General features: G+C 31.7%; 1 protein-coding gene across 1 annotated transcript in view; it reads right to left on the bottom strand.

Annotated features, from left to right (window-relative positions):
* Positions 1-23,275, bottom strand: part of C2H14orf39 (chromosome 2 C14orf39 homolog) — a 49,821-nt gene that overhangs the window by 3,869 nt on the left and 22,677 nt on the right. Inside the window, exons 6-17 of the mRNA XM_061182641.1 lie at positions 23,200-23,242; positions 21,377-21,497; positions 20,340-20,431; positions 18,768-18,901; positions 17,911-17,987; positions 14,106-14,191; positions 13,957-14,015; positions 11,182-11,243; positions 9,954-10,126; positions 8,552-8,557; positions 8,122-8,260; positions 4,205-4,262 (exon numbers count right to left, since the gene is read on the bottom strand). Coding sequence (XP_061038624.1) covers positions 4,205-4,262; positions 8,122-8,260; positions 8,552-8,557; positions 9,954-10,126; positions 11,182-11,243; positions 13,957-14,015; positions 14,106-14,191; positions 17,911-17,987; positions 18,768-18,901; positions 20,340-20,431; positions 21,377-21,497; positions 23,200-23,242 — 1,050 coding nt within the window. The remainder of the gene's footprint in view (positions 1-4,204; positions 4,263-8,121; positions 8,261-8,551; positions 8,558-9,953; positions 10,127-11,181; positions 11,244-13,956; positions 14,016-14,105; positions 14,192-17,910; positions 17,988-18,767; positions 18,902-20,339; positions 20,432-21,376; positions 21,498-23,199; positions 23,243-23,275) is intronic.

The raw sequence follows: 23,275 nt of genomic DNA on the forward strand, positions 1-23,275 counted from the left end.
TTTTTACAGAAGTAGAAAAAAAAATCCAAAAATTTATATGGAACCACAAAAGAAAAGCCAAAGCAATCCTGAGAAAGAACAAGGAGGGAGGCATCACACTCCTGATTTCAAGCTATAGTAATCAAAACAGAATGGTACTGATAAAAAACAGACAAATAGGTCAATGGACCAGAACTGAGAGCCCAGAAATAAACCCAAGCACACACAATTAACTGATATTTGACAGGGGAGCCAAGAATACTCAATGGAGAAAAGATAGTCTCTTCAATAAATGGTGCTGGGAAAATAGGATATTCATATGTAAAAGAATGAAACTAGACACACTACCTTACATCACTCACAAAAATTAACTCAAAACAGAGTAAAGACTTAAATGTAAGACCTGACACCATGAAACTCCTAGAAGAAAATATAGGAAAAAAGATCCTTGATATGAGTCTTGGCAACAATATTGGATATGACACCTAAAGCACAAGCAACAGAATGAAAAATAAATGGGATTGCATCAAACTAAGAAGCTTCTGCACAACAAAAGAAACAATCAACAATGTGAAAAGACAACTTACAAAATGGGAAAATATAGTTGTAAACCATATATCCAATAAAGGGTTAACATCCAAAATATATAAAGAACTTATACAACACAACAGCAAACAAACAAATAATTCAATTAAAAAATGGGCAAACAATCTGAATGGGCATTTTTCCAAAGAAGATATACAAATGGCCAACAGGCACATGAAAAGATGCTCAACGTCACTAGTCACTAGGAAAATGCAAATTAAAAACACAATGAGGGACTTCCCTGGTGGTCCAGTGGTTAAGAATCCGCCTGTCAATGCAGGGGACATGGGTTCGATCCCTCGTCCGGGAAGATCCCACATGCTGTGGGGCAACTAAGCCCGTGCACCACAACTACTGAGCTCATGCTCTAGAGCCCGTGCACCACAACTACTGAAGCCCGTGCATTCTAGCGCCTGTGCACCGCAACTACTGAGCCCATGGGCCACAACTACTGAAGCCCGCACACCTAGAGCCCATGTTCCACAACAAGAAAAGCCACTGCAATGAGAAGCCCGCACACCACAACAAATAGCCCCCGCTTGCCACAACTAGAGAAAGCCTGCGTGCATCAATGAAGACCTAGTGCAGCCAAAAAAAAAAAAAGAAAAAAAGAAAAAAACAACAACAGAAACACAATGAGATATCTTCTCATACCTGTTAGAATGGCCATCATCAAAAAGACAAGAAATAACAAATGTTGGAGAGGATGTACAGAAAAAGGAACTCTTGTGCACTATTGGTGGGATTATAGACTGCTAAAGCCACTATGGAAACAGTATGGAAATTCCTCAAAAAATTAAAAATATAACCACTATATGATCCAGCAATTCCACTTCTGGGAATATATCCAAAAGAAATGAAACACTAACTTAAAAAGATATCTGCACCCCTATGTTCATAGCAGCATTATTTACAATAACCAAGATATGGAAATAACCTGTGTGTGAAATGATGGATGAATGGATAAAGAAGTTGTGAGATACCTAAATATGTATACATACATATACAAATATTATTCAGCCATAAAAAAGGAGAAAATCCTGTCATTTACAACAACATGGATGGACCTTGAGGGCATTATGCTAAGTGAAATAAGTCAGACCTGTATGATCTCACTTATAAGTAGAAACTAAAAAATTAGAAAAGAAAGAAACCAAACTCCCAGAAAAAGAGATCAGATTTGTGGTTACCAGAGGTGAGGGTATGGAGAGGGGAAATTGGGAGAAGGTGGTCAAAAGGTACAAACTTCCAGTTATAAGATAAATAAGTACTAGGGATGTAACGTACAACATGATGCCATAGTTAACATTACTGTGTTATATATATGAAAATTGTTAAGGGATTAAATCCTAAAAGTTCTCATAACAAAGAAGAAAAAAAATTTTTTTAATTGTTTCTATATTTGATGATGGATGCTAACTAAACTTACTGCAGGAATCATTTCACAATATAAGTACTTCAAACCATTATGTAACACACCTTAAATTTATACAGTGGTGTATGACAATTTTATCTCAGTAAAACGTGGGGGGAGGCTAAGAAAAGTAAGGTCCAGGAGTTTAAGAGAATTAGGAGAAGTCAGGGAGGGAAGACATGTATTATAATATTTGAAAATGCTGAAGTGACTGAGTGTCAAATGAGAGTGTCAAAGGGGAGAATATAAATAGATTTAATATTTTAGATAGTTGCATTTAAAGAATGTCTACAATTGCTGGATTCGTTCTGGTCTTGTGGCATTTAATAACCATTTATGACAATTCCAAAATTTATGCCTCACCCCAATGAATTCCAGGTTCATATATAAAATTTCCTACTTACTTTCACTCAGATATCTAATATAGGCTTTTCAGTGATAACACTTCTAAAATTAAACTCTTGTCAATCTCAAATTAACTTCTACAGCCTTCTATATTTCAACAGATGTTAATTCCATTCTTAAAATTATCTTGGCATCATCCTTCTTTCTCTTAATCCTTACATCCAGTCCATAAGCAGATCCTTACAACTCTACCTTCAGAAAACTTAATAACCAAAATCTGACCTCTTCTCACCACTTCCACTGACATCATCCGCACCATTATCAGTTGTCACCTGTATTACTTCAATAGCTCCCTAATCAATCTCCCTGATCTCCCCCACGTTTCCATATGGTCTGTTCTCCATATAGCAGCCAAACAATTCTTTTAAAACCTGTCAGATCATTTCAGTCCTTGCTGAAAACTCTCCAATAGCTTCCCATCTCAAACAGAAAAAAAAACACCCCAAAGTCCTTAAATGGTCTAAGTGTCCCCTACGGTTTGCTCTCCCTCCAACTTCTCTGATTTAATTTCTTAACAGTTTTTCCTTCCTTATTTGATTCCAATTATATCAATTCAACTGTTCAACGAACATGCTGAGCACACTCCCATCTCAAGGCCTTTGAACCCTCTGCCTAGAACAGATATCCCAGTAGCTTGTACCTGCACCTCCTTCAGGTCTCTGCTCAAATGCTGCCTTTTAGTGATGCCTTCTCTGATTCCCTTGGAACACAGCAACTATCTTCCCAATCCAAATACTCCCTATTTCCCTTACTCTGCTTTAGTTTTCTTCATAATATTTATCCCCACAAGTGAGTAGAGTTAACATCAGGCCTGTGCTGATCCAGGCCCACCTGGAAGAATGACCTTGGAGTCTGACTCCTCACAGCACTGTTTTCTTAGAAAATAAGAATTAAGGTAAATGTATAATGATGTGTTTGACTAGTCTACTGGGTGGGACTACACCTGAATTAGAGGACCTGTGACTTGGTATATAGTCCTTCCTAGCTCTCAGGTGGGAAACCAAGGCTGCAGCTTTTGTGTGTCAAGGTGATTTACCTGCGCCATGCCTTTTGTCCATAGCAGCTTTACATGTCCCATGTAGACGAGGTAGCAAAAGAAAGCTTATTATTTGGGTTACCGGTGGGCCTCTCAATAAGATAAAGATGCTGTACATGCTGTTATAGCCTATCCTGTATCTTTCTATAAAGCTAAGTAAATCTAAGACTAAAAATTGTGACAGTGAGTCTGACTGCCAATTCAAATCCATATCAACTGTTTTTTAGTGCATTACCTTACATATAATCATTGTCTATTTTCAGTTTCTCCCACTAGAACATAAACCCTATGAGAACTTTGCATTCTTGTCCACTATTCTATCACCAGAGCCAGAAGCAGTACCTGATATAAAATATACTATATATACATATATTTATTTTTATATGTTGAATAAATGAATTAATCAACGGATAAATGAAAAAAGAAGATCCAATAAAAAGTAAGGCCCAGCGAGACAAGAAGAAATCCAAAAACTCCAGAAGGGAGATGGGAATAGTCAACAATATCAAATGCTGCAAAGTGACTGAATATGATAATAAATATAAAATACTCATAATGTTTGATAATTAGTAAGTCATTAGTAATATTGGAAAAAGCAAGTTTTGGTAGAGCAGAGAGAGAAGAAGCTAAATTGCTAAAAAATAATAATAATAATTAGTGAATGGTACACAAGTAACGGCTATTTTTAAAGAATAAACTGAGTGCCTAAGAAAATCAGAGACAAACTAAACACAAACGGTGAAAGTTAACATGGTTTTATATATAGCAAACTTCAAATCACTTACCAATTTCTTGTTGTGATGAGAGAAGATTTAAATTTCCTGCAGAATAATGTTCATTATACTGAAAAATAATTTCCATTAAATATTACTCATGAAATCAGTAGAACAGTAGGTATAGCATTTATATTAGACTCTAAAGCCTAGTTCTTCTAATAAGCATAATTAGAGTAGACAAAATTGCAACATTCTATATAGCACATTATTGTAATTAAAAAGAGATCTATCTTCAAAACTATCATTGACTTATATTAAAATAAGGTTTATTGATTTGACTCTGGCAATAGATAAAATATTAATAGGCAATATATATATATATTATACCAAGGATACTTCCTACTTTGGAATATTAATATAACCTAAAATTCTAATTAACTTTGTTTTATTCTGAAGGCCTTTTACAAATCAGATTGTTGTTACTGCTTTCTTGACTATAAAAATAATACAAAGTATTACAGCTTCATGTCAGTTCAAATAAAGTTTTGCTGCCAAAAGAGTCCGTTTTCTCTGTAAAACAGGGTTTTCAAAAAATGGGATCATGAAACATAGTTTTCTGTCCTCTTTTTTTTCCTCTTAACATTGCATTATGAGCATTTTTCCACATAACTATTCTTCCAAAACCTTATTCTTTTTATGGCATTTTAATATTCCTCTAATATGGACATACAATATAGTTTCAATCATTCTTTTGTTTAAAACATTTAGGTTGTTTCTATTTTTTTCTAATATAAATCACACTTGAATATATGCTATTATGCACAGATTTATACTTCTTTGACAATTAATAAGGAAAGCTGTTTTTCCCAGAGATTTTATAAGGCACTTGAATTTCTTTTTCGGTGAATTATCTATTCACCAAATAGACTCTGTCCATGTCTCTATTGAGGCAGTAATTTTCTTGCTGGTACATATAAGCTCTTTATATAATAAAGATCTTAATTGTTTGTCATATTATTGCAAATATTTTATATCACATTATCATTTTGCCTTTAAATTTTTTTAACATATAGAATTTTGTATGTAACCAAACCAAAACCCTCTTTATTTTCTTTTGGCTCTTCTTCCACTGTCTTTATGCTTAGAGAATACTTCCTTCTCTTAAGATCTGGTAAATATTCACCTATATTTCTTCTGAAATATTTTATGGTTAACATTTTAAAATTTAATGCATCTATAATATCTATTGGTGTACAGTGTAAGACAAATGCCTAATTTATCCCCACTAATTTGTGGTCCTATCTATATCGCATTCTAAATTCTTTTGTTTCAAGACATTTCCCATGCCATTGATCAATCAATCAATACTTGTACCTTTACCACACTATTTTGATTGCTCTAGGTTTATGTAGAAAGTGAAGTTCCCCCTTATCAGTCTTCTATTTAATAATCTTCTCTTATTATTAAAATCAGTAGGAGCCATAATAATATCCTCTCTTTCATTCCTAATATAGGTAAATCTTATCTTTTTCTTTGTCAATCTAGTAAGTTTATAAATTTTGTCCATTTTTTTGTCCACCTCTGGCTTTGCTAATTTTCTCTATTGTTTGTTTTCTATTTCATTGACTTCTTATTTTTCGTAGTTTTTCACTCTACTTACTTTGGGTTTACTTTCTTCTTTTTTTAGCTTTTCAAGGTGGAACTTTAGGTCACTGATTACAGACCTTTCTTCTTTTCTATTAATTTAATTATTTAAATGGTTAATTAAATTATTTAAAGTTATTTTGCTCTGGTTTTGGCAGCAACCTACAATTTTTGATATGCTGAATTTTCATAACCATTCATTTCAAAATCTTTTCTAATTTCATCTTTGATCCATGGCCTAAATATTTAGGACTTTCCTAATATCTTATTGATTTCTAATTTAATTCCATTATAATCAGATAACATACTCCATATAATTTCTATCCTTTTAAATTTATTAGGAGCCATTTAATGGCCCAGAATATGGTCTATCTTGGTGAACGTACCATCAGCGCTTGAAAAGAATAAATATGCTGCAGTTGTTGGATGTGGTATTCTATAAATGTCTGTTAGGTCAAGGGGGTCGATGGGGTTGTTCAGATTTTATATAAGATCTTTCTTGATTGTGTTGCCTAATTCTATCAATTGCTGAGAAAGGGGTGTTAAAAATCTCCAACTAAGTTTGTGTTTTTGTCTATTTCTCCCTTTAATCCTGTCAATTTTTGTTTCTACAAACACATGTAGTTGAAAAGACCAACTACCTACCTGAAAATTTTTTCACACTGAGAATATATGAAGTTTGTTTAGAATTACAAAGCCAAATTAATTTTTAAACTGCCTTTAACTGCAATTTAAATCATTGCTATCCTGAGATTCTGTTTTATGAACAGATGTCAATTTGAGCCACCTGAAGTTGAAAACATAAAGATAATGGGGGAATGTTGTTATGCTATCAATACTCAGAATCTTTTAAAAAATTGCCTCTGCAAGTGGTATTGGGAAAGTTGGAGAGCTACATGTAAATCAATGAAGTTAGAACACACCTTCATGCCATACACAAAAATAAACTCAAAATGGCTTAAAGACTTAAATATAAAACAAAACACCATAAAACTCCTAGAAGAGAACATAGGCAAAACATTCTCTGACATAAATCATACCAATGTTTTCTTAGGTCAGTCTCCCAATGCAATAGAAGTAAAAGCAAAAATAAACAAATAGAACCTAATCAAACTTACAAGTTTTTGCACAGCAAAAGAAACCTTAAACAAAACGAAAAGACAACCTACAGACTGGGAGAAAATATTTGCAAATGATGTGACCAACAGGGCTTAATTTCCAAAACATAGAAACAGCTCATACAACTCAACAACAACAACAAAACAAACAACCCAATCAAAAAATGGGCAGAAGAACTAAACAGACATTTCGCCAAAGAAGACATACAGATGGCCAATAGGCACACGAAAAGATGATTAATATCGCTAATTATTAGAGAAATGCAAATCAAAAGTACAATGAGAAACCACCTCACACCAGTTAGAGTGGCCATAATTAAAAAGTTTACAAATAACAAATGTTGGAGAGGCTGTGGAGAAAAGGGAACCCTCCTACACTGTTGGTAGGAATGTAAATTGGTGCAGCCACAATGGAAAACAGTATGGAGGTTCCTCAAAAAACTAAAAATAGAGTTGTCATACGATCCAGCAATCCCAGTCCTGAACATATATCCAGACAAAATTATAATTCTAAAAAATACATACACCCCTGTGTTCACAGCAGCACTACTTATAATAGCCAAGACGTGGAAACAACCTAAATGTCTATTGACAGATGAATGGATAAAGAAGATGTGGCATATATATATATACAATGGAATATTACTCAGTCATTAAAAAGAATGAAATGATGCCATGTTGCAGCAACATGGATGAACCTAGAAATTATCATACTAAGCGAACTAAGTCAGAAAGAGAAATACAAATACCATATGGTATCACTTGCATGTGGAATCTAAAATATGACACAGGTCAACATATCTACAAAACAAAAACAGACTCACAGATATAGAGAATGGACTTGTGGTTGCCAAGGAGGGGTAAGGGGAGGGAAGGATTGGGAGTCTAGGATTAGCAAAGGCAGACTTTGTATATAGGATGGATAAACAACAAGTTCTGACTGTACAGCACAGGGAACTATATTCAATATCCTGTGGCAAACCATAATGGAAAAGAATATGAAAAAGAATATATATATATATATAACTGACTCACTTTGCTGTACAGCAGAAATGAACACAACATTGTGCATCAACTATACATCAATAAAATTTTTTTAAAAAATAAAATAAATTGCCTCTGTTTTGTACTGTGTTCCAAGGAAGTTTAGTATTAAAGAATTAAACTTTTTGAGGTTTCAGTGTACAATTTTTTTAGAAATAAAACTTTAGCTTCTCATATTACCTGATGTGATGAGATTTCTGAATCAAATACAGAAGAATCAAATAAATTCAATCCAGGAGATCTAGAAGTATAACTCATAAAAAAAGAAAATCCAGGGGATTCCTTTTGTGTTTGACATTCAGTAGCTGTATTTCTATTTCTGATACAGAGAAATAAGAAATCATCAAAATGTTAAATACATATTATTAAATATTGCAGACTGGTAAGCACCATAGGCAATAGCATAGAGGTAAGAATTAGCATAGCAGGAAAAGGGAGGAAGTAGTTATTGAAGTGACAAACCTATGGAGAAAAAAACAAACCTATGGTTTTGGGTGGAGAATAATATTAACTAAAGTAGAATAATCAATTATGAAATGATAATAAAGAATTCCTACTAAGAATATACTGTCAGGCTCTATTCTATGTATTTTCATCATCATTAATTTACTTATTCCTCACAATAACCCTATGAGATAGCTACCATTATTATCACCTCCATTTCAGAGAAGAGGATTTTGAAGCATAGGAAGATTAAATGATTTGCTCAAAAGAATGCAAGTGCCAGAGTTGGGATTTGAATGTAGCAACAACGATTCAAAGTCTAAGCTCTTAAGCCTGATGCTATACTGTCCCCAAGATCTTGAAAGCAGTCACAAAATTTTAGTCTTAATGAGAAGCCAGTCATGACAGATTGTTTCATAAGGAAGTTAAGTTATAAAATGATTTGGGAAAAATAATTAGACAAGATAGTATATAACACAGTGGTTAAAAGCATGAATTCTGGAGGCAGAACTGCCTGGGTTTAAATCTCTACTCTGTCACTGATGAGTTGTATCACCTGTGATTCTGTTTCCTCTTCTATAAAATAAGGATAATAATGTACTTACATCTCATAAAGCCGTTGTGAACATGAAAGGAGAAATATTTATTAAATGCTTACACATAGTGCTATTAAGTGCGTGTTAAATAATAGAAGTCTGAAGATACTTCTATAACTCTCTCCATGACCATTAATGAGTCACTTTACAGACTGGTTTTCTCACCCATAAAGAGAGGTTTTAGTATACGAATGCCACATCCTTTTACAGTTCTCAGATTTGATGATGAGTTCCACTTTGAACATGCTGTGTTTGAGTCAACAGCATGACATTCATATATAAAAATCTTAGTAGCAATTTAAAAAACAGAGTAGAACACAGGTGAGAGACTCCTGATGAAGTGAAATCTGTTTGACATATATTTTAGAAGAATCTCAGGGTTCAGATTTAAGAAAAGATTGAACTAAACAGAGAGCTTGAATGCAGAACTATTTTCTTGGCTGTAAACTACAAATCTGTATTTTCCAAAGTTAAATAATGACGTTAGAGATATTTATGCCTACCAAGGTTACTTAAAAGAATGGTAACTCTTGTTTTAGACACTATAACATTAAGGAAAAATGACTGCTGGAACATTATTCAGTGTCCACAACCTACCAAATGTGATAGTAACTTTTTAGCTTGACATTTAAAATTTTTCCATACATTTTTAATTCTTCTGAAAATCTTAAATCTTATACTATTGAACTTGATAAGTACTCAGGATCTAGTCCACCTTCAGCTAAATGTTTCAGGGAAAATGGGGAAGAGGATCTAAGAAACGAGATGGCAGAATGTTTATGACTGTTCCAACAGGGTGATAGGTACATGAGAGTTCATTATACTACTCTCTCTCTCCTTTGTATATTTGAAATATTCCATAATAAAAACTTTTAAAAGTTACAGGTTATTAGGCATTTTACTATTCCTATCAATTACTTACATAACTCAATATGTAGACTCTTTCATTATAATTACTAATTAAAATCTTACATTTCAAATGAGGGGGTTTTAGGTAATTTCTCCACAGAGTCAGGTGTTCTCACAGCTTCAGGAGTCCTTAAAAATAAAGGAATTTCAGGAGTTCGTGGAAAAATCTCAGCCCTTTCTTCTACTTCATCACTATTACTTTCTATTGGCTTCCCCAAATGTTCGGCATATGTAACCTGCAAATTCAAAGTAACAGAAAACTATAAAAATGAATGTTATTGCATTAATAAACTCACATATGTAAAAATATGAGGTTAAAAACATCATATTAACATATGATGTTATCATTTCATAGACAAAATAAGTAAAATAAGAATAATTGGTGAAAGAGATACCAAAATATATCTGTTCAAAGAACAGGAAAATAACTATTTTTAATTTTCCAATTTTTCTTTTCTTCCCAGGTCTATCTCACCTACCCCTACCTGAAAAAGTAACTCATAACCAGGACACACTCAGATTGATGAAGAAAAATGGTTAGGAATGATTTTTCTTTTAAAATTTCCACATCATGCTCTGGGTCAAGATTTGTATATGATAACCCCTTGAAAGAAAAGAGCAATCTTGCTCTCACTGGTTATGTTCTTTGCACTTTTTGCCCTAATAAATTCATTATACTACTTTCCCTGCAAAGATTGAGAACTTGAATACTAATTTTCCTTTATATCATTTTGTGGGCTAGGAATATGATTTCTCAAATGTTTGTTACCAAATCCCATTACGGAAACAGTTTGGGTCCCTCCAGCAAAAAAATGAAAATGTGCTTTTTACCTGTATTTCTTTACAGCAGAATACTACTCTTGTTTCTCTTGTCTTATCCCTTAGTAGCTACGGTACATTGCCTACACCTATCATCGTTAAAGCTTTCCACTATTAAAAAATATTTTGAAGATACGTTTGTGGCAGCCTGGGCAAATAATTCAATCTTACCAAACAAAATTGTTTTCTTCAGTTATGATTTAGTTGTTGTGGTATCAATTATATATAGTCAATTATTAATGACAATTTTTTGTGTAAATTTTCATGTAAACTTTTTGTGGCTTCGTTTTTAAATCTATAACTCCTCCAAGGGATAGAATCCGTAACATCACAGCAACTTGATTATCAAACTAATAAGATCTAGACCTCACATAAATAATTTTCATTATATCAAATTGAAATTAAAATGGAAACAGAATATTTTAAATTGTAATATTTTGCTTAGAAATTAGAAACTAAACATTTGACTTACTTGTGAAGTACATTTTGATTCTCTCAATTGTTTTACTGTCCCTTTATCTCCACACTCAGCATCTGTTTGTTATATGAGAACAAAATATTTTTTCGGTTTGTAATTTAATTGTAAATAAAACATATTAGCCAAACCATATGAAATTGCCAATATTTAACTATTCTGGGTCTATAAAAATGGAAATTTTAGATAGTTCAACCCAATACATAAAGATAAGACAATAAAACCTATATGAACAGTTTAACGAACAAAATTATAAACACCCCATGTAACCACCACCTAGGTAAAGAAATAGAACATTATGAGTTCTCCATAAGGCCCCATATTCCACATATCTTCCTTCTCATCGGTAAACACTATCCTGACTTCTGTAATAATCAATACCCTGATTTGCTTTATACAGTTTTATCACCTAAGCAATATAGTTTTTTTTCTGTTTTAAAATATGATGAAATAATAATACATTTGTCGTGCTTTTTTTTTGTTTAGTATACACTTATGAGATTCGTATGTATTGTTGTATATAGACATAGTTTGCTTCCTTTTACGGATGTAAAGTATTCCATTGTACAAACACAACACAATATATCTATCTATCCATTCTACTGCAAATGGACATTTGGGGTGTTTCTGCTTTGAGGCTATTACAAACAATGTTGTTAACATTCTTCTACATATATACTTGTATATATGTACTTGTATTTCTCTAGGTATATACCTAGGAGTGGAATTACAAAATATAGGGTAGTGTATCTTTCATTTTACCAGATGTTAAACTATTTTCCAAACTTTAGTTTTGAAACTATTCACCAATTTTTGTTGTGGCAGCTAGCCATCCTGAGCTACCCTAGGAAATCATTAGATTTCACCAGACAAAATTACTAGTTCCAAGTATAATTTAGTTATATGACAATAAATTTCATTTATAAATGACAGTCCCTACCAATAGTTATGAGAGTTCTAACTGTCCTACATTCTCATCAACATCTAGTATTGTCAGACTTTCCGAATTTTGCTCATCTGATGGGTGTATAATATCTCGTGGGTTTATTTTTCAGTTTCCTGATTTGTTGAACATCTTTTCATATGTTTATCTGCCACAAAAGTTTCTCTATTTGAAGTGCCTATTCATTTATTTTGCACATATTTCTAATTGGGTTGTCCGTATTTTTATTCTTGGTTTGTAGAAGTTTTTTATACATTTTTGGAAACTAGTCCTTTGACAGTTTTATGTATTGGAAATATATTCTCTTGCCTCCCATTCTTTTCATAGTGTCTTTTGATGAATAGAAATTCTTAATTTTAATATAGCCAAATTTATCAATTTTTCTTTTACGATTGGGCTTTTTAATTCTTTTTAAGAAATTCTTTCCTATCTTGAATAAATGTTTCCCTATTTGGTCATCTGAATGCTTTATAGTTTTGTCTCTTGAGTTCAGTCACACTACTATTTTCACCACATATTAACTTCTTCAAAAGATAGGGTTGGAGATTGTTGAAGAGAGTCTTTTCTTCTTCCAAGATAATTATATGCCTTCTTGGGTGTGAAGCCTCACCATACATGCTCAATGGCAGCTAGGACTATGCCAGATACATGCATTTCCCCATATATCTGTATTAGGGGGTATATTGCTCCTAGAGATTATCCGTTCCTCCCTTGTCTAACACTCTGTCAGCTTAGCATATATAGAGGATTATAAACAGGTGAAATATATCACCTGGGCAGATAAGATATAATTCTTTTTTCCAGAAGAAAGCAGGAAGAATATCCATCTGCATTAAATAAGCATATTGTCTTGGTTGAATCCTATATTGAGAGTGAGAGGAATAGACTCATAGTATATTATATGACCATTCTGAATGTGCATATATTTGCAGAATTTTATACTGCCAGAATGAGCCATTTTTTTAATTTCAAAATAAGTCAGTAATCCACATGCTATAGACAAGAAGAGGTAAAGACTTTTATATAGCCTAATGAATGGAATAATTACTATTCGTTATTGGGCTACCAAAAAAATATATATATATACATATATATCTATGTGTCTCTATGATATATATTTTATATATACATATACATACACATATATACATAGAGAGAGAATGAGTCTCTGTCTCTCAAGGGTGCATCAAAGTTCCAATAGCTAGTTGATTCTAGGATAATAAACTCATACATATATATTCTGTGACCTTTCCATGATTTTATTCAAAGAAAATAATCCAAGATAATAAAATATTTATATAAAAGAATACAGTAGCATTATTTATAACAGCAAAAAACCTGGAAATAACAAAATATTCACTGTGAAAGAATGGCTAAATAAATTACAGCATACCGATGCAAAGACCTATTATAAGTCATCACAAATAAAATCTATTTAATGGCATGGAAAAATATCCTCAACAGTACATCAAGTGGAAAGAAAAGGATACAAAATAATATACATAGTATGCTTCAAATTTGGAGGAATAAACTAAAAGAACAAAACACAGATATGCATAGAAAAAATATAAGAATATACAACAGCATTATGTAGTGTCAGTTTTATCTGGGTGGTCGTATTTTTGTTTCTTTTATATTTTTCTCCATTTTCCAAATTTTCTACAATAAAATGTATTTGTTTTACATTTAAGAAAAATGTATTTAAAAACTAGGCATGCATGGTCAGTTAACCAGAGATGCAACCAATACAAATAATTTATTTGACTAGTATAAAAACCTGATATAACTTGTTACTCCCATTTCTTAGGAAAAATATAAACAGCAAATACCTGTATCTCCCTTTTCCAACCATTGATTGCAACTTGATTGTTTCTGTGGAGCTAACAATCTAAAATACAATAAACAAAATTTTTATATTATTTACTGAGCTGATAAATTATTTCAGAAATTAAAGCATTTTCTTATTTTTAAAGGTTACCTGAACTGCATAAAATTTTGTGAACTTTTAAAAGCCATAACATGTGAACACTTTGAACGGTTATTCACAGCAGAGTCATTCAATACCTGAACAAAAGAAATTAAGCATTAGAATTGACTACACAAAACAATAAAATGTTTTGCTTGCCATGGATAATCAGGGCTCTCCAAGAACACTGTCACCTTCCTCATCCTCACTGTTATTATCAACATCAACAACAACTACAAACAAAACATTAAATTAAATGAAACAACTACATACAAAACATTAAGTCAAACACTGGGAAACAAAAAAGGTTTAACTCTCAAGGAATTTGATGTTTTAGACAAGTATAATAACTATGCCTGAGAGTATTTCTTCATTTAAGGTAAACTTCAAAATTTTTCTTCCTTATTCATGATTAATCAAGTGAATCTTACCATTTTCTCAACTAATAACCTGATGTCTGTGTCTCTCCATCCCCTATAATCTCACAAATTGACTATAGGAAAGGAAAACAGTAGGTTAAAAGATTAAAGCCTGAAACTTTCTTTTTAAAATATGTATGATATGTATGACAAAGCTAATATTTCATTTTTAACTTTAATTAAATACTAATATTTAAATCACTACTTTACTGTTTGTATTGTCTGTTTCAAGTCTTTCATTCTCCCTGAGTCACTCATTTTGAAGAGTCACTGATTTTTCTTATTTGACCTGAAATTAAAATACCTTTAATAGGAAAGTTTATCCATTTATATTTGTTATAACAGCCACTGGTCTTAATTCTGTCATCTTATGTGCCTTTAGATCATAAGAAAAAGACCTTGTCCCTCAAAGAACACTTGGCCCTTAAAGAACAAGTGTTGTTACAGTTTTGATGTATGTTTTAAACAATATACATGTTTGTATATTCCTCCTGGTACAAGTATTTGTACAAGTATTTCAAGTAATTGTTTAGAGTAGGTGCCAAGAAGTGAAATTGCTGAGTATGTGCGTTTTTATTTTTAATGAGTACTGTGAACCAGTCCCCTAAAGCAGTTGTCCCAAATTATACTCCCACTGTTGTTGACTTCACTAGACATTATCAAATGTTTTAATGTCTGCAAATCTGACAGGTGAAACCAGGTATCTCATTGGTTTAATTTGCATTTCCCTGTTCTCCTGAGGTCAGGCATCTTGTTATATTTAGTGACCCTTAGTCTTTCCTTTTATGTAAGCTGACTTATCTTTTGACCATTTTTATAGTTTTTTAAATTAATTTTTAAGAATTATTATGTATTTCTTTGTATAGTATACATTCCAGATACCAATCCCCTAAGTGACAATTCTGTCACTCTTTTAACTCTGTTAGTGTCTTTCACCATACAAAAGCTTTTTTATTTTGATATACTCCATTGATCAATTTGTCTTTTATTGTACCACACTGTTATAATAACTGCACTTTGATAATGTTTAAAAATGTTTGGGGATGATGAAAATGTTCTGAAATTAGACAGTGATGATGGTTACACTATCTTGTGAACATACTAAAAACCACTAAATTGTACACTTTAAAACAATCAATTTTATATGTGAATTATAGCTCAGTAACGAAAGTTTAAAAATAAACATTTTAATATCTGGTAGTAAGAGTCTCCCTAACATTCTTTTAAAAATCTTTATTTAAAATCATTTATTAATCTATTAATGTAGGAAATCATATTGTTAGATTTTTCTTAATGCTAAACAATCATTGTATTCTTTGGGAAAACCAAGATTAGTCATAATATATTACTCTTTCAATGTTACATTGCAAAATTTGGTTTGCTAATAACTTATTTAGGATTTTTACATCTATGTTCATTCTTGAGACTTACGTACCATAATTTTCTTTTCTTTCACTATCCTTGTCCTTGCTATCTAATGGATTATTCATTTATAATTTGTTGGATAGTTTCCGACTCTTTTTATACTCTGGAATTGTTTGTATAAAAAGATTATTTAATCCAATGGTTCTCAACTGGGGGCAATTTTGCCTCTTAGGAGACATTTGACAATGGAGATATTTTTGATTGTCATAATTTGGGGATGAGGTGCTATTGGACTCTAGTGGGTCACAAGATGACCCCACAACAAAGAGTTATCTGACCCAAAATGTCAACAGTGCCACTATTGAGAAACTCTGATCTAATCCTTAAAGGTTTGGTAGAATTCACCTGAAAAATTGAGTCTGGCGTGTTCTGAAGGGCATGTGTGGTGGAGGGAAAAGGGAGGGAAATAAGGGAGAAAAGAGGGAAATAGGTATTTATATACATTTCAGTTTCACTTACATCTGTTTCTTCTAGGTTATTGATCTATTCATGTTTCTCTTTTTCAGTTTATTTAGCAATTTATATTGTGCTAAAAAACTGTCCATCTTACCTAAATTTTCAAATTTATGGGTATAGAGTTTTATAGTATCCTTTTAGGACTTAGAAAAGATTTCTTACATAAGTGTAGAGATATGCACTTTTCCCCCCTTTTATTCTTTTCTTTTGTTGGGGGGGGGTATTCTCTTTTTTCTCTACACTTACTGAAACTTATTAGCTTTGGCTATATTAATTAACCCAACTTTTAAATTTCATTAATTTCTACTTTCTTTGCATTTATTATTTTATTTCTCTATTTTGAGTTAAGCTTTTCATACTTTGAGTGCAACTTTTTATACTTAAAGTTCAGCTAATTTTAATCTTTCTTATTTTCTAGTATGTTTGTTTTCAAATATAAATGTCTCTCTGAGGACCAATTTGGCTACATTTCACAGGTTTGGGTTTATAGTATTCTTTTAAATAGTTTTTAAATTCTATTTTGATTTCTTCTATAACCCAAGAGTAATTTCAAAGTATGTGAATTTCTTTTTTCTCAGCCAAATAGTTTTTTGAGGAGAGGGCTATCTTTTTGTTTAACTTGTATTTTTTTATGCTGTGGTTAGTGAAGATAGCAGCTTTTTAGAATTGATTGAGATATCCTTTTTGTTCTAGTAAATAGTCAATTTTGGTGAATACTGCAAACAAAATTTAACTGAATTCTGTGTATGTTGGGTACAAAGTTTGCTAATTGTGCTACTCAGATCCTCTACATCCTTACTTATTTTTCATCTATTTGATTCGTTCTTATGACAGAAACTGCCAGTTTTCTATCCTATCCAAAATCTACATTTCCTTTGTGTTCTGATTTAAAAAGCAAACAAACAAAAAAGCCCATCATATTTCTCAACCTTTCTGCAGATGGAGGTAGCCATGTTACAAACTTCTGGCCAATGAAACATTAACATAAATTGTTTAAGGAGCTTCCATAAAAGATCCCTAAAATGAGGCTGACTCAACTAGCCTTTCTCCCCTTCTTCTTTCCTGCCTAGAAGGAAGATATGATGGCAAGTTGTAATGGTTATTTAGCTTCTAACCATGAAATAACCTTGAGGTGAAAGCTTAGCATTAAGGATAGCAGGGAAAGAAAACACCAATGGAGCTTGAGAAATGATGACATTGTGGAGATGGTGCCACAATTTCCCTCTTCAATACAATTCCTTTAGAAATGTCTTACCGTTTTTGGTCTACTGGGTATAGAGATTGCTATTTTCAAATATCTTTTATTTTTAGAAGTAAGGGAGAAGGCTACAGTATATGCTCAGGCTGCCATATTGAAACTCTTTTAAGTCTTTTAGATCCTGAGATTGCACTAATGGCTACTTTAATATATTTATAACACACACACACACACACACACACACGTCCTAAATGCAATACATTCACTATCTCATTTAATGCAAGCATTTAATTTGTACTATTAAAAAAGAAATACCTACCTGAATATCACTTTCTTTTTGTCTGAAGTCAATATTGGCAAGTTTTGACTGCTTCACAGAACTTTCTTCTTTTTTATCTAGGTTATTAAATGGTACAACTTCAAATCAATTCCAGAAATAGAATCAAATGGCATGCCCAATATTTAACCTAACCTTGTAATTTTAAAAAATCAAGTTACATTAATATTTAATTTAAATTAAAATAATTATGAATCACTACATATTCTTAATTCCTCAATATATAATAGCTATTACAATAACCATGAATGTAAAATGAAAAACAGCTGACAAAAATAAATTAATGAAATTAAATTTAAAAAAACAGTTGACAAAACTACATCTTTATAATGGGACTACATCTTTATAATGGGGAACCAAAGAACAAAGAGTGGTGATATTAATGATTGGGGGACTAAAACAGCCAATGCAGTTAACCTAATACATTGTAGTTAATCTATCCATTGAATGAAACATTCAAATATCTCAGTGACTAAGTCATAAATATCATTATCACAAGTCTGCCACCCACTTTAATCATACATACTGATAATACAACCTCTCAAATGAAAAATATATAATTATTCATCCTCCCCTGACAGCTGGAAACCAGACTGAAACACTTTTTAAAAAAATATCGTATGAGTGATTTCTTTCTCAAAGAGAAAAATGTTATGTATAGAAGGCACATCTTGTTTGCTCTCAGAAAAAATCAAAGTGGCACTTTATTGAGTCTATAGGTATCCAGTATTGTTTGCTCTTGCTTACACCAAATGATAACTAAAGTTGCTCCTTTCTATTTCTTCTTTTATGTGTTTTCAAAGAAAACTAAGTTTTTGAATAATAAACAGATACCGTACCTTTAACTCTTGGTTCTGAAGGATGCATCTTTATTGGTTTGACTAATTTCTGAGATTCATATGGAAGAAATAATTGACTGTTTTGAGGGGTTTTATTCAACATAAGTACATGCTGTTCATCTTTTTCAAAAATTCTGAAGAGTGAATTATAAATATTAGCTAAGTAAAAAATTAATATATTTTAAAGCTAGAAGAGATATTTAGATATTATATAGTTAAAACTCCTCAATTTGCAGATAATGAAAAGAAGTTCCAGAGAATTTAACAAATCTGCCCAATATTATTAAATTACTTACTAGTGTCACAACTAAAACACACTTTTCCTGATTAAGTCCAGGGCTCTTCTCAATGTACCACACTCTCATTTTTAAAACATAATCATTTTAACAGACTTTCTAAACCTGTGAAAAACATTTTAAACCAAAACTGTATTTGCAAATAGCATGCTTTAGATTTTGAAGTACTACTTCAAACTTTAAAAAGATTTATTCAGAAAAAAATCAACTAGCATGAACACAGACATCATTAAAGCAATATTACAATCATAAATGGATCTTTTAAGTATTTTACTGGAAGAATAATTTCATTGAATTTTTCCTAAATTAGAGAAATAATTTATATTATTGATAGTTAAATAATAATTTAAATACTGGTATTATTTGATAATAACTATCAAAATATAAGTAAAAATAACTAAATAGTTATATAAGTTTCTCTCAACAGAGAATTTTTATATTAAAAAGTTATCAATAAAGTGAAATTCTGTACATTTACTTATTTTTCTTATCAATGTCATTATAAAATTAAAGACACATTACCATGGATGTGAGACGTGGGAGTGGGGAAATCAATAAAAATAACAGATCCAAGGAAATAGGATAAGGGAAATTAACTTGGGAGAAGAGTGTGTTGAAAATCAGATTAAGAGCAATATAGCCTGAGAAGAGGAATTTAAGATTTTAAAAGGGTATAGGCAGAAAGAGAAAAAGAAAATTTATCAAAAACAGCAACAGTAATACATCTATTTTTCTGTCACACAATAACAGACAAAATCAATCTTTTCAAGTGCCTCCACCACTGATATCTATTTTATCACCATTAGGATGAAAGACAAGCAAACATATGATGCCACAGATTCAGTAACATTTTGATTCATCTTCACTCTCTGTGGCAAAGGAGAACTGGTCAAGCTGGTGACAGGATGATAAAAAGGCAAATACATTGCTGCCCATCATTTTTCCTCTTGTTTTACTCCTTTTGGTGACCCATAATGGAAAACTGGATGAAATGTACAACTGACAGGTCACAGAACAGCAAATGGGCTGCTGCTACCCTATTTCTCTCTACACATTACCCTTTACCTTACTAAATAATAAGCAAATTTGAATATTAGTCCATAATATTTAAAGGTATAAATTAATATTTTTCATAAGAAATGAATAGAAAACAGCCTGCACAATAAATGTTTATAGATACTATGTAAATATTAGTGCCTTGGGCTAGAATATGTAATCAAATTTTAAATGCAGAATATCTGTTCACATAAAATCCCATTTTAAAGTTTACTTATACCTTTCTTTCGATTCCTTTCTCTTTTCTATATTTTTATTTTTTTCTTCCAGAGTTTCTGAAAGATTCTTCATTTCATAAAGTCTTGCAATCTGCTAAAAGGAAAAATGATAAAGCAAAACAAAATAATTACCTGCAAAGCATTAAGGAACATATGGTTTATCCTAACTAATGAATATGATTTTTTTCTACATAATCACAAGACATATTTTTGGTAGTATTAGCAATCTTTTAGTGAAAAGAGTCAAAATTAACAATAAATCATACTCCTTTTATTTTTCCTTATAACTCCATTAGCAAACCTATTAGATTTCAATGAACTTTCAACTTCTTTTTTAAAAAGGACAGTCAGAAGCAAAGTAGACATTGATTCCCTACATAGAGATGTAGTTACCATATATTTTAAAGAAAGTGGCATCCACTTTCTTCTCATTACTAAAATGATATTAATACTATTTGGAACCTCATGCCTATGAATGATAAATATACCATCTTTACACAGTTTTCAGAAAATTTAGAAAATCAGCTATTCAACTTTTTTTCAAAATTTGGAAGTGACTTTGATGGGTTCTCATACCCATCAATGAAAGCCACATTTCAATACAATACTAAAAATGTATTCATGAAAATATAATGCACCATCAATCTTAAAGGCTAAACTAGCTTTATAAAGATTATAGTCATAAATTTTCTAGATTAAGTCTTTTAAATTATTTACTGCCTTGTTCTCTTTTTTGACAACACTGTTGTAAGCTCTGCTAATGCCTTTAAATACTTATTATTAAGCTCCATCTCGTTCCTTCCTATCTTCTTTCCTTAGAACCCAAAGAAAGTTAAACTATTCCCCAAAACTCAGATCTGAATACACTCAATACCTAAAACACATTTTGGCTTCAATGGTAATCTGAGGCAAATAAATTATTATAAGTTTTTCTCCATATCGAGGCTCTTTAGAAACAGCTCTTCTTAGACGTTCATCTAACACACCATTACGCTTATACATTAACATGTATATTAGAAACATATAACAAAATTAATACCTGGTTTAAATAATTAATTTCTATTTCCACATCATCTACTTCTTTCTTCAATTCATATGATCTTTTGGAAAATTTGTTGGCATGTTTAAGAGTATCTTGTGTTTTACATCTCAGATTAACCCTTTTATGTTAAGGAACTATGTTATACAAGTAACTTTCACACTTACATACACTATATCAAAAATAATTAGTATTATATAACATTATTTGTACATGTATATATAGCAATATTAATAACAGTATCTGAAAATAGCTGTAAGAGTAGTACAAACATTTGGCAAACTGACAAAGACAATTTATTGTTCGCCTATGTTATATATTTAGCTTAAAAATAACATTTCTTCAAAAATATGTGTCAGGATTTTTTGTTTCAGTTAAATATTTTCACAGGGTGGTTTCTTACTTTTGGTTTTTACCCAACTTTATCATGTCATTTGGCATGATGAACATAATCAATTCAGGTCCAAACTTAACGTCTTGTGTTTCTGTAATTTATTTGTTCCAAAGTCAACATTAAAAATCCACTCAATTTTCCTTTTCTTGCTCTTTAAGGTCCATCAGTGCACCCTGCAGAACTCAAAAGAGAGCTGCATCTTCTATCTGAACTTTCTGCTTGAACTGGATTTATACCCAATTTCAAGTAGAGAATTTCTCAGCTGTTAACAGACACCCTGCATGGTTATTAGCTACTACCATTTCCTAAGTTACTCTACAATCCATTTAGGAGAATTTAAAAATGAATAAAACAGTGTTAATGAACAAGAATTCCAGAGAAAATCTTTATCAGACCTTTCCTATTTTGCTAAAACTTATGATTTATATGCTAGCACATAAAATTTCAGATGAACATTATTTATAATGCTATGCTGTTATCAAAAGTATCAATTTAAAATTTTAGATATAGACATTTAAATCCTAATCTTCAATTCTCCCTACCTCCATCACCTCTTCATGTTTGTCATGTAATCTTATGCCTCATCCGTTTCTACATCCAACTCCTTAAACCCCTGCTGTGCCTTATGCATCTACCAACCTCTGCCTCTTCCTATTGAGAAGTTAAAACACAGATGGGCAGCAAATGAACAACTAAGTACAGAATAAGCTAAAACCCAAACATGGAGAGAGCAAGCAGCAAAGGAGTTAAAAGGATGATTTGGGATGAAGTAGAATGAAGCAAGGTAGAATGCAGGGATAAAGAAGACTTAGTACAAACAGTGGAGTTATAATCTGATAGGAAAGCATATGAAGGATTGTGGAGGTTGGAAGAGGATTAAAGTTCCAAGTTCATCATCAGGGAAGATCTCCTTGACAAACAGATGAGACTTAGACCAATTAAGAATTACTTAAGCATCTAATACAATGCCACTGTATTACTTCTTTACATGTCTGTTTCCTCTACTAAACTGTGAGTGCCTTATAAGAAAGCTCTGTATCTTCTTGAGTATTGCCTGGCACAAAGTAGGTACCCAATGAATTGTGACTCACCTCCTTACCATCTTCCATCTTAACAAGTAATAATCAATTGATTTAATTGGAACTCTTTGGTAAGACAGAGCAAGATGACTTTTTCATTGGTTTGGTTGATAAGATATGCCACTTAAAGACAGATACATATACCACTTATTGGCATTAAAGTTTCTTGCTTCTGATGACACGCACATGTATGAAAACTAATCCCAGATGATCTTTAAAGTAATCTCTAAATTTTTTAATTAAACAAAATACCAAATCAATGTGATTCTCACAGGGAAATGCAATAATAATTAAAATACAGAAAATACTTATCCAATAAAAATTCTAAGTAGAAATACTACTGTGGATACATATGTAATGTCCAACTGGTAAGTGATGGAAAGGGAGCAGGCACTGAAAAACAAAGTCATATTTTAGACTAATTTA

Source organism: Eubalaena glacialis, chromosome 2 (genome assembly GCF_028564815.1).
Source record: "Eubalaena glacialis isolate mEubGla1 chromosome 2, mEubGla1.1.hap2.+ XY, whole genome shotgun sequence".
NCBI lineage: Eukaryota > Metazoa > Chordata > Mammalia > Artiodactyla > Balaenidae > Eubalaena > Eubalaena glacialis.